Raw genomic sequence first — 14,010 nt, forward strand, 5'->3', positions numbered from 1 at the left:
GACACTAACACACCAAATAATGCTACATAATTATTCCTTGGATTTTCATCATGTCTTTTTTTTTTATTTTTTTTTTTATTTTGCCTTTGAGTGTGTACTCAATTTAGCCATCGGCAACCCATAGTGACAATGTACACATAACTGAATAAATAAATACAGAAATGCATATTTACAAGAATAAAAAGCTTAACTGTTACATGTTTGTACATAATGTTTTAAAAATTGAATTGAATTGAATTGGAAAATAATTAAAAGTGCCTTGGCTTACAATTCACACCAATTCTGAAATATCTTCATCAGCAAGACATATTTATAATTTACGTACACCATTAAAACCTACAGATTCTGACCAGTACTCTTAATGAAGTTAACTATCACTTTATATAGACAAACGTCTTTAGTACACAAAAGAGAAGAAGCTGATTGAGGAACATGGTAGCCCATACTCAGCAATGTCTTCAGAAAGACCAACCGTTCACGGTCAAATTTGGGGCACATAAATAAGATGAGGTTGACATCAGCTTCCGACTCAGGATCACACTCACATGCTGGTGAACTGTAAACGTTGATCCGATGTAGATGTTGTGGGAAAGAGGCATGATTGAAGCGGAGTCTTATGATGGTAGAAATTGTGGATCGGTCCAGATGTGTCCTCGTCTTCTGTGGCACTGATGGAAAACACTTGTTGTTGTCGTCAGTGACTCGCCCCTCTTACAGTCTTCTAATAACAAACCTGTGACCTGCACACAGGAACAGGTGGATCGGTAGAAATGTTCTCACTCTCCCGCACTCGTACCTAAAATATTGGGTGTTCGTGGTGGTGGAAGGCCGAGTGTTTCTACAATTTACACTGAAATTCTTGAGGCACTACATAGTCCCTGAAAAAGAATCTAATTCTTGGTGACTAATGCAATCATTATTATAGTCTTATTAAATAGTGATGGCAAATATCTTTTAAAAATAATTTAGCTTCAACATAGAATCATAGATGAACCCTTTTCTTTTATCCCTCTGAAAATTTCCATTTTACCCCTCAGGGGGTAATTACCACCACATTGGGAACCACTGATCTAGAGGCTGATGTGGAGTGCCCCCAAGAGCCTATAGCCATAATATGTTCACAAAACTTTCAATACTTTCTAAAACTTCTAAATATATTTATTTCATTACGAGTTTCATGGCTACAATCCTGTGCATTATGAAACCAGTGAAATGTACGATAATCACCACACAAGGAAGAAGGCTGACCTCCATTCTGATCTGAAAAATCTAGCTGCTACAGAAAGATGCACAGTAGTCCAGTGTTAAAATCACTACCAACCTACATCAAAGACCTACATAGTAACAGTGGATTATTCATAAATAAAGATGTATTTTCTAGAAGAAACTTTTTATTCATTAGATTTTTCAACAGAGAAGTATAGTCTCTGAATGCATATACATTTACTGTGTGTTTGTTAGGTTTTGTACACCATGTGTTAATTCTTGCATGATGTCTTATCACTTTGCTTCTATTTTGTTCTAGTTTTATGTTTTGTATTTTCCCTATAACTGTTTTTGTAAAATAACTGTACAATGTTCTTTATGATCTACACTTATATATTCCTTATCTAGTTCAACATTGTAGCATCTTATCACATAAAAGCACCTACGGAGTACATATATAAATAAAACAAAACAACTATGCATGTACTCAACAACTTGTAAATGACTGTGATTGAAAGTCTTACCTTTCACAAGGAAAGTAGCACTTATAATTTTCATGGAATCTGTTCCTTACATGACACACACTCTGACATTTGTGGCCACACTGAAGATCTGCCTCGCAAGGAAGGCTGCAACCTCCTTCAGGAACAGCCTTAAAGTCAGCTGCTGAGGCCACCTTTGTTTCCTCAGTTGGATGTATCTGACATTTTAATGTCAGATGAGAGCCAAATGCATCTTGTTTCATGAGCGTTTCATTTATTTTTGGCCATATTTGGCTGCTCTTAGTTAGAGTGTCCATGTTACCTACGCAGTAAAAATAACACAACTCAAACTGCTAAAATCACCAGACAAGGAAGCCTTTTATTCACAACTGTAATTTGTACATCAATGCAGAGTGAAATACTCATTGGGATACCAAACAAAAGGTACTGGAAACTTTTTACAGTATGAGTTTTTTTTATTTACTTCACATGAGTTTTAATTCATTTATATTACCCCCTCATGTTTTCCGTTTGGTGGACATTAACATTTACTGCTACTATCTAGTTTTGGATCCAGTTGTTTATAATAAGAGGATTGTATGCGCCACTGATGATTGAATATATTAACAGTGTTTTTCAAAATATCAATACTGTTTTATTTCAATAAAATTTTAAATAACAAATTATGATTTGTTGACGTAGAGATGCAATGAACCAGTGGAAAAATGCTCCTGTCAGAGCACTAAAAAGAGGGAATACGTTCCTCAAAAAAGACTCTGACAGAAAATTGGGGAACCAACTGCCTCAAGCCTCATTCCACCTTCCTCACAAACAATTTTGGCATGTGAACATATTCTCATGTTCACGTGCCATGAATAGAAATGGTACAAGTGGGCATCCCCATAATTGGTGGTATCAGTTCCTAATTTTTTATTTTCATTTATTTATTTATTTTTGGGCATGGCGGGAGAGGGGGGGGGGGTTTCAGAAACTGCCTGTGAACAAATGGTGCTTTTATAAGCCACATAAGATCCACCCTACACCACACCTAACACAAAAGGACCAACCGATTTGCTATTTAGCCTGGACTGGAGAATGAGTGTAGTATTTAAATTGTGACCCTGTATTGTAGAATAGGTACAGTACATCCATTCTTCTGATAGGTATACAAATGGTTGCTAGGCCAAGGGCTATCCAAAATCCTTGGCCCGTTATCTTCGTGAACAACAGAACTTGAGATATGAATCCATGTAAATCGCATGTTCATCTGTGGCTTTTTGGAACATATTGGTACTGTGAACTGTTGTGCACAGAATGATAACAGTTATTCATATATAATATGAGGAAGGTTTCTACAAGGGGTGTTCAATAAGTAATGAGCCACTTTTTTTTCTGTACATATTTATTGTTAAGAGTCATAATTTGGTGAAAATATACATCAACATGTCTTGTCCATGTCCTATTTTCCTACGTAGTCTCCATCACATTCTATGGCCATATACCAACGTTGTGGAAGAGCATGTATTCCCTGCCAGTAAAAGCTCTTGTCCTGTACGCATAGCTATGTTTTCGCTGCATGCCTAACACATTCGTCATCTTCAAAGTGTGTCTCCTGTAGAGTGGTGATGCACCAGTCAGCACAAATAATGGCATCCGCATCATTCAGCATGTCTGGGACAGTGGCTGTGACTGGACATCCCGAGCATGGCCGATCATGGAGGTCTGATTCTACATTTTCTGAGGCTGTAACTTTCTTTACCCATCGCCCAACTGTACTCCTATCAACCGCAGCATCAACATACAACGCACACAAACATTTATGGATGCTCACCATGGTTTCTTTTTCTGCATACAAGAATTCAATAACAGCACGCTGCTTGTAACGTGATCATATGTAGATGCCATTTTGCCACAATACTATGGCCCTGCCATCTGCCAGAACGGTTCGAAACTTCACTGGCACACAGAACAACCACCAAATGTTGTAAATAGCCTTTCGCTATTCAGAGTAGGAATTAAAATCCATGGAGAAGAAATAAAAACTTTGAGGTTCACCAATGACATTGTAATTCTGTCAGAGACAGCAAAGGACCTGGAAGAGCAGCTGAACGGAATGGACAGTGTCTTGAAAGGAGGATGTAAGATGAACATCAACAAAAGCAAAACAAGGATAATGGAATGTAGTCGAATTAAATCGGGTGATGGTGCGGGAATTAGATTAGGAAATGAGGTGCTTAAAGTAGTAAATGAGTTTTGCTATTTGGGGAGCAAAGTAACTGATGGTGGTCGAAGTAGAGAGGATATAAAATGTAGATTGGCAATGGAAAGGAAAGCATTTCTGAAGAAGAGAAATTTGTTTACATTGAGTATAGATTTAAGTGTCAGGAAGTCATTTCTGGAAGTATTTGTATGGAGCGTAGCCATGTATGGAAGTGAAATGTGGACGATAAATAGTTTAGACAAGAAGAGAATAGAAGCTTTCGAAATGTGGTGCTACAGAAGAATGCTGGAGATTAGATGGGTAGATCACATAACTAATGAGGAGGTATTGAATAGAATTGGGGAGAAGAGAAATTTGTGGCACACCTTGACTATTAGAAGGGATTGCTTGGTAGGACATATTCTGAGGCATCAAGGGATCACCAATTTAGTACTGGAGGGCAGTGTGGAGGGCAAAAATCGTAGAGGGAGACTGAGAGATGAATACACTAAACAGATTCAGAAGGATGTAGGTTGCAGTAAGTACTGGGAGATGAAGAAGCTTGCACAGGATAGAGTAGGATGGAGAGCTGCATCAAACCAGTCTTCGGACTGAAGACCACAACCACAACAGTCAGAATCTGATGCTGGACATATCAAATATCATGGGGCTGTCTTACAGGATGTGTCAGAGGATTTTGTCCAATGAACTGCACAAGCAATAGTTTGCCGCAAAGTACATGCTGAAGATTCTCGGCAATGAACAGGTTGGTTGGTTGGTTTTGGGGGAAGGAGACCAGACAGCGAGGTCATCGGTCTCATCGAATTAGGGAATGACGGGGAAGGAAGTCGGCCGTGCCCTTTGAAAGGAACCATCCCGGCATTTGCCTGGAGCGATTTAGGGAAATCACGGAAAACCTAAATCAGGATGGCCGGACGCGGGATTGAACCGTCGTCCTCCCGAATGCGAGTCCAGTGTCTAACCACTGCGCCACCTCGCTCGGTGGCAATGAACAGAAACAGCATCGTCTGCAAGTCTGTAGAGAACTTCAAGACTTGAAAGTGAAACAGACTTTCTTTCGAAGGTTATTACTGGTGTTGATAACTGGGTTTATAGGTATGAGCCCAAAACCAATCAGAAACAAAAGATTTCATTGTCACACTGTCCCAGGAAAGCCTGGCAAGTGACTAGTAAACTGTTTATTCAACATGGAAGGAATTGTCCATAAGGAGCTTGTCACTCCTCATCAGTCCATCAGTGCAGTGTTCTACTGTGATGTCCTGAGGTAAGTGAAGAAGAGCAGAAGAAGAAAACATCTGGAAAAGTGGTGCCCAGACGATCAGCTCCTCCATCACGACAATGTTGGGTTACACACTTTCTTGACATCCAGGAGTTTCAGGAAAAAAAAAAAGGTTCCTCATCTGCTGTTCGCCTCACAAGGCATTGAGTGGCTTTCTCTTATTCACCAGAGTGACAGTCAAGTTAAAAGGCCAAAGATTTCACCCAGTTCCCAGGAAACATTCATTATAGGGAGCTTTCAGTTCATGAAAAACTGCTGGGAGTGATTTATACATTCCCAAGGGGCTACTTTGAAGGTGGTGTGAAAAGATCCAAGTAAAGTGTATTTGGATTTTACCCAGTACCTCCACTTCTCCTAAAAAGCATGGGAAAACAGCTTTTTATGACAGAGGTGGCAAGTGTTTTTCTACAATGTTCAGCCACCTGGGAGACAAATAGAATCCTGAAAAAGAGCCCATCGGAGTAGTCAAAAGTCGAGCATTCTAGTAGTTTGAAGAGGGTATGATGCGACCTGAAAACTCAGAAGACCATCAGCCCAGTAATAAGCCTGCACACCTCATTTAGTGCCATGTCAACCACTTGGTCACGACCTGTGCCAGAAATTGCATGTGAATTTTTTCATGGAGTAATAGGATAATAGCACCATTATCTTCCTTATGATGTTATACCCAGTGCCCATGATCAGCCATGTCTTATTAGAGTGCTTCTTGGATTTCAAGGAATCATCAAGTGTAACACTTAATATTTTGGGTAAGTTTAGCAGGCACTGAGTTCACAGTGTGTCTGCTTTTGTTTAAGACAGGAAAAAAATATTTTGATTTTAACTGGGTTTGGGTGTAGCTGTCCAATAAATTCAATGCAGGATTTTAATACTCTAATAGAAATAGTCATTACTAGAAGATAATTACTTTTTAGTGACCTAAAACCTTTGTAACCCTTTAAAGAAATGTAATAATTTTTCTTAAACAAATTTCTTGTATAATGCTCTAGATATGTACTACTTTACTTTTGTTTTATGCTCAATGCACGTGTTTACATGTTATGATAATGGACAGGAGGATTTTGCAATATGAGAGGTAATGTAGATTCCAGTTGTTTATACCAGCTTGTATTCTGAATGAAATGGAACATACTGTTCTTGGTGCAAGAGACCTTAATACCAATTGTTGTTCACCTTTTCTCTTTCATCCTGATCAATTTAGGTCTCAATTCTTTGGAGGAAAACAGAACTCTTTGGAGATTTAAGAAATATGTTCATTTTTGCAGTTATGATTTGTAATTGTACGAGGGTGGTTCAATAAGTAATGCCCCACATCTTTCTCTAAGTCTACAAATGCTAGAAACGTAGGTTTGCCTTTCCTTAATCTATTTTCTAAGATAAGTTGTAGGGTCAGTATTGCCTCACGTGTTCCAACATTTCTATGGAATCCAAACTGATCTTCCCCGAGGTGGGCTTCTACCAGTTCTTCCATTTGTCTGTAAGGAATTCGTATTAATTTTGCAGCTGTGCCTTATTAAACCGATAGTTCAGTAATTTTCATATCTGTCAACCTGCTTTCGTTGGGATTGGAATAATTATATTCTTCTTGAAGTCTGAGGGTATTTCGCCTTTTGTATAAATCTTGCTCACTAGATGGTAGAGTTTTGTCAGAGCTGGCTCTCCCAAGGCTATCAGTAGTTCTAATGGAATGTTGTCTACTCCTGGGGCCTTGTATCGACTTAGGACTTTCAGTGCTCTGTCAAAATCTTCACACAGCATCATATATCCCATTTTCTCTTCATCTACATCCTCTTCCATTTCCATAATATTGTCCTCAAGAACATCGCCCTTGTATAGACCCTCTATATACTCCCACCACCTTTCTGCTTTCCCTAGATTCTGACTAGCAGTAATATTTTCAAAAGCTGGTTAGTTGGTTAATTTCCGGGGAGGGGATGAAATAGCGAGTTCAGCAGTCGGATTGGATTTAGAAAGGATGGGGAAGAAAGTTGGCTGTGCCCTTTTAAAGGAACCATCACAATATTTTCCTGACGTGATTTAGGGAAATCACAGAAAACATAAATCAGGATGATCGGATGCGGGTTTGAACTGTCATCCTCCCAAATGCAAGTCCAGTGTGCTAACCACTGCCCCACCTCACTCAGTTTTCAGGAGTAATGTGAGCTGATGGCCATCCTGAATGGCAATCATCATCAAACAGTGTTCTGCCATCTTCAAAATGTTTGAACAAGTCCTATCATTGATTGTGACCTAAGGTATCTTCCTCAAACGCTTGCTTCAACATGTTACATGTTTCTGCACACACTTTGCTCCCAGATACCTGTCATTGTCAATTTAACATGACATGCAACACACAACAATGGGGAACTAAAGATAACAAAATGACACAAAGGTGCTTGAGGCACTGACTGACAAAGGATATACAAGCTACCACCTGGTGAGTGTTCTGTCTAAGTAACTAGACTTCACGAGCTAAATATACATTCCAGGAACATTTGGGTAGCACCTCATATACTCGCTGTTGTACCAGTGCCGTGGCTTGCTGACTTTTTTAATATTTCTAGCACACATTGGCTGGTGATTTACACCCATGATGGTAGGTAGCCATAAAACCAGCAGCCTGTAGCCATAATCTGAAACTGCACTCATTACTCAAGACTTAAACAGATTGTCAAACTGTCCTTTAACAAACGGTACTTGCTAGCAATCTTATGTTATTAACATCTAAAACCTGGCCACATTCTTAATGCTCTGCTACTACAGATTTTACATGTGTGGCATTCACGCACTTTAAAGTATTCTGTTATTGTCCTCATTGTTTCTCCTGCAATTTCCTTTGTCACAATCAATCATCACTTTACAGACTCCCACTGTGTAGATGTGATCAATCACATCTGTTGTAGATTGGGAAAAGTCGTTTATTTTGTATTAACTGAAAAATTTAGTCCTTATACGTTGCCAACTAAGAAATTCGCCGGTATAGTCTAGGTACTTTAGTAATGACAACCTTACAGAATAAGAAGGAGCTTTCTCATTCTTCTTGTTTGCATTATTATTACTGCTTTGTGTAAAGGTCCTCTTATGGAAATATTTATAGGAGAGGGTCAGTCCGGTAGAACCCAAGACTGAATTTAATCCTTGAGAGAGCATGCAGATTTTCATACCATGAGTGGGCATGCAGGCATACTTTATACACATTTAAAGGATAGCTGTCTTTACATTACCAATGTAAACATGTATGAGGAAATCACAGTTTGATCTTAATTTGATTAAACAATGATAACACAAACTTACACTGATCAGCCCGAACCCGAACATTTTGACCACCGACAAACTGTTGGTATAAACCTGCTCAGGTGATAGCAGCATCACCTGGTGATGAATCACTACTAGTCAAGACACATGCACGGTGGGTGCATGTAGTATCAATGAGAGTGATGTATGTGTAGAGAATGGGAAAGCCACGTGATCTATCTGTGGGCTGGTAGTGATGACCCAGAGGCTTGGCACGAGCATTTCGAAAACTGCACAACTTGTCAGGTGTTTGAGTAGTGCTGTGGTGAGTGTCTTCAACATATGGGGAAACCAAAGCGAATCCATGTCCAGACATCATGTGGTTGGATGGCCATAACTCATTACAAATGCCAGATGTTGTAGGCTGGGTAGACTGGTAAAACAGGACAGGCAGCAAACGTGGAGGAACTAACATCAGACTTTAATGCTAGGCAGTGTAGAACACCATGACATCGGCAACTACGATTGAAATAGGCATGTGACCACTGGCACTGGACCCTGGTGCAATGACAAGAGAGTTGCATGGTCTGCTGATACCTTCTTCATCATGCTGATTGGAGAGTATGAATCTGTCATCTTCCAGCTTCTTGACCCTGTACAGTGGGCCGGAGACAAGTTGGCGGTGGCTCCATTATGCTCTGGGTAACATTCACATGGGCATCCATGGGTCCAGTGGAGCTCATGCAAAGCACCATGATGGTCTAGTAATATTGTACACTGGTTGCTGACCACCTAAACCCCTTCATGATGATCGTATTTCCCAATGGCAGTAGCACTTTTCAACAAGACAATGCACCGTATCTCAAGGCCAGGAGAGTGACAAAATGGTTCAAGGAACACAGTGGCGAGTTCCGACCAATATGCTGGCCCCCCAACTTGGCAGATGTGAACTCGAACAAAAGCACCTGAGATGTGATTGAAACTGGTATCAGAGCTCATACCCCCTCCCCCACCTGGAATTTGCAGCCATTAGATGACTTATTGACTTGTGTGTGCAGATGTAGTGCCAACGCCCTCCAGCTACCTAACAAGGCCTCATTGCTTCAACGCCACAACTTGTTGCTGCTGTTATCAGTGCCACAAGTGGACATACAGGCTGTTAGGAAAGTCGTCATAATGTTCTAGCTGATCACTGTACATTATATGAGCTAAACCACTGTTCAATTAAACAATAATAAAATAAACTTTCATTATATCACTCTGGTGCATCATACAAGTGTTACGGCACAGTAATGACCCACTCAGAGCATTAAACAGCACATTTGCATCAGATCACTACCGAACACTTATTTCATTACTAATTATTGTGTAGGCAACTGCCTTATTAGAGGGTTGTGCACTAGCTCGCAGTCTGGGCAGATTTCGAGATAACATTTAATGACACAAAAAGTGTTTTTATTCTTAGGCATTGTGGTATTGACTAATTCACTCTCTTTACACAGTACACATGAGAAATTAGCATTGGTGGAATCATATACAATGCCAAAATCAGGAAAGATGTATGGCAGCATTGCTCATTTTCATATTTGTATATTGAAGAAGCAACGAGGAAAGTAAAGAATTACCTGGGAGGTGTTTGTTAAGGACAGAAAATTTGCACATTACAGCTTGTTGATTACACAATACTAGCTGTCAAAAGTGAATGGGGCGCTTAATGAAGTGGAACGTACATTAGCTGATAGCTACAACATGCACATAAACAAATATCTACATGGAGATTTCACTACTGTTCTCATCTCGGACAGTACTGTTAACAGCACTAATAAAGTTACTGATGTCTAGCTATTGTTTGTTTCACACAGTAACATTCCCAATAAGAATGAAAGAACATACTGCAAAAGGAACTCTGAATTTATTCCTCAATTTCACATCGTTGTGAAACACTTTATCTAACCCTGACAGTCAAATAGTAGCAATTAAGCATCCCCAACAATTGGATTTTTCTAAAAAGGGGAAAAGTACGATTTCACACAATCACAGATGCTGATACAGTAACATTATTCAGGGAGAATTTACACGATGAGCAAAGGTAAGATGTTTACCATAGACATATGTCAGATGATAAATTTAATTTTTTCCTTAAAAGATATTTTTATAGCACTACAAATCTAGATTTGCAATGGATGTGAAAAAATATGTGGATAAGATTCAGGATCAAAGTCTCATGTGCCAGCAGGAAAAGGCAGCTTTATTTAACAAAAAGTACTAGTTCTAATCAAGATTTGAAGGTGCACTGCAAGCAGTATTTCAAGAATCTTCACCATGTAAAAAAAAAAAGGGGGGGGGGGCAGAGACCATATAACATAAACAAAAAATTCAAAATTTCAAGAACAGAGCAAAACAATGGAGCGTGAAACAAACAAACTAAGTAAGGAAAACTGCACTGAAAGTCCTAGATGACAGCAGTAGTGAGAGGTGATGCTAAATTGAAATCATTACCCACTACTCAGTGAATTTTTCTTAACGATAGTTAAAAACAGAGCGATAACAAAAGGATTACTGAAAGAAGATCAATTAGATTTACTTAGACCAATGATTCCCAACCTTTCTAAGACCATCACCTCTGCATGTAGTCAGATATTAGTTAGTACCCCCTCACCCACCACAATTGATATTTTTGCCTAACAAAATTTTATAATGACATAGGATTTTGTTTCAACACATTTCTTTTTAAAATTACAGAAGATAAATGTTATTTACTCTTCATAAATCATGAACTAATGAGTCAAATAGTACTGCTTATTTCCAAAATCTTTTTTATAGAAAGATGGAAGTAATTCTTACTGCATCATGAGTGTAACCTGCAGCTCCTTCTAGGAAAAGAAAACCAACTATCCACATTAAGGGTAGACACTTATTGCAAAACACGCTTCCTACACACCACTCCTTTCTCTAGTGACACCCACTTCATTCATGTCCAGCACCCACATTTAAAATCAGTCAAGTTAAAATGGTTACATTACACTCGCTGTTTGTAAATCATTTGTTGTTGGACTCCTTCATTCTGGACCAGCAGAAATTGAAAGACTTTAGGCTACAAATGCTTTGCGTATGGCCACTGGCACTAATAATAATAATAATAATAATAATAATACCCGTGGAGGCCCGGGAAAAGAATAGGCCTCCGGTATGTTCTGCCAGTCGTAAAAGGCGACGAAAAGAACAAACCACTAATAGGGCTAACCCCCCTTTAGTGTGATTAGTTGGTTCAGGACAGAACTAAAGAAGCCTCGGACAAGCGCCGTCATGGTCGGGGACGACGCTTGAACCCTATGCCCGCCCACAATGGTAACGACACTGCTAGCCAACTGGAAAATGATTTAAATCCAAATAGAGGTGTTTTGCAGGATATGCTTCCTGCAACCACCCTAGAAGGAAAACAAAGACAGAGGATGAGATGGTCAAATGAAGTTAATCGACACCTCATGTTCTGTTATTACCAAGCAACAAACCTAGGAACCAACACAACTGGATACAGATCACAAGTATACACAACATTTATTACCAGATACCCAGAATTAAAAGTTTTAACAGAACAACGACTAGCTGATCAGATCCGTGTAATAATCAAAAATAACAGGATACCCCAGTCAGAATTAGAAAACATCAAACAACAAGTACAACAAATACTGGAACAAAATAATGTGCAATCAGAAGAAGAAGAAAATACAGTAATGGACTCAAACATCCCAGAGCAAACAAACAAAGAACAACACGCACCAATTAAACAATCAGAGGAAAACGAAATCTTAAGACAGCCACCACAACAAGCACAAATAGAACACGAAGTGACACACATGTTAGATATAGAAGAAAAATTTCAGCTGACATATATAGAATACAAAGACACAAATACAGACATAAGACCATTCTTGCATAGACCACCAAATAACCCACAAGTCGAAACAACAATAAAAACTATCAACACAATCATACACAACAAAATAAACGACAACACAACTATGGAAGAGTTACAACTACTGGTTTATATAGGAGCACTCACTACACTAAATATACACACTAGACAGAGATCAGAACCAACCAACACACAGAAGAAACCCACAAAACCAGCATGGCAACACAGGCTACAGATCAGAATAGAAAAACTGAGAAAAGACATCGGACAGCTAACACAATTTATAAGAAATGAAATCTCGGAAAAAAAAACGAAAAAGGTTAGGTAAAATTTCACAACAAGAAGCGACAGAGCAATTAGACGAAAAGAAGCAGAAATTACAAGCATTAGCCAAACGACTCAGAAGATACAAAAAAAGTGAAAATAGAAGGAAACAAAACCAAACATTCAACACAAATCAAAAGAAATTTTACCAGACAATAGATAACACACACATTAAAATAAACAATCCACCAAACATAACAGACATGGAACACTTCTGGAGCAACATATGGTCTAACCCGGTACAACATAACAGGCATGCACGGTGGATACAAGCAGAAACAGACACATACAAGATGATACCACAAATGCCTGAAGTGATAATTTTGCAACATGAAGTCACCCAAGCAATTAATTCTACTCACAATTGGAAAGCCGCTGGAAATGATAAAATAGCAAATTTCTGGTTAAAGAAGTTCACCTCAACACATTCACATCTAACTAAATTATTTAACAGTTACATTGCAGACCCATACACATTCCCTGATACACTTACACATGGAATAACTTATCTGAAACCTAAAGATCAAGCAGACACAGCGAACCCAGCTAAATATCGCCCCATAACATGCCTACCAACAATATACAAAATATTAACTTCAATCATTAAACAGAAATTAATGACACATACAACACAGAACAAAATTATAAATGAAGAACAAAAAGCTGTTGCAAAGGAGCACGAAGATGTAAAGAGCAACTGATAATAGATGCAGAGGTGACATATCAAGCTAAAACTAAACAAAGGTCGCTACACTACGCATTCATTGATTACCAAAAAGCTTTTGATAGTGTACCCCACTCATGGTTACTACAAATATTGGAAATATACAAAGTAGATCCTAAATTGATACAGTTCCTAAACATAGTAATGAAAAATTGGAAAACCACACTTAATATCCAAACAAATTCAAATAATATCACATCACAGCCAATACAGATTAAGCGTGGAATATACCAAGGAGACTCATTAAGTCCTTTCTGGTTCTGCCTTGCTCTGAACCCACTATCCAACATGCTAAATAATACAAATTATGGATACAATATTACTGGAACATACCCACACAAAATCACACATTTGCTATACATGGATGACCTAAAACTACTGGCAGCAACAAATCAACAACTCAACCAATTACTAAAGATAACAGAAGTATTCAGCAATGATATAAGTATGGCTTTTGGAACAGACAAATGTAAGAAAAATAGCATAGTCAAGGGAAAACACACTAAACAAGAAGATTACATATTGGATAACCACAGCGACTGCATAGAAGCAATGGAAAAAACGGATGCCTATAAATATCTAGGATACAGACAAAAAATAGGAATAGATAATACAAATATTAAA

The 14,010-nt window shown here is 38.6% G+C and overlaps 1 protein-coding gene across 1 annotated transcript in view; it reads right to left on the reverse strand.

Annotated features, from left to right (window-relative positions):
* The window catches only part of LOC126235420 (NFX1-type zinc finger-containing protein 1-like), a 362,382-nt gene that overhangs the window by 256,962 nt on the left and 91,410 nt on the right, over positions 1–14,010 (reverse strand). The window contains exon 4 of the mRNA XM_049944143.1: positions 1,731–2,010. Within this exon, the coding sequence (XP_049800100.1) occupies positions 1,731–2,010 (280 nt within the window). The remainder of the gene's footprint in view (positions 1–1,730; positions 2,011–14,010) is intronic.

This window comes from Schistocerca nitens, chromosome 2 (assembly GCF_023898315.1).
Source record: "Schistocerca nitens isolate TAMUIC-IGC-003100 chromosome 2, iqSchNite1.1, whole genome shotgun sequence".
NCBI lineage: Eukaryota > Metazoa > Arthropoda > Insecta > Orthoptera > Acrididae > Schistocerca > Schistocerca nitens.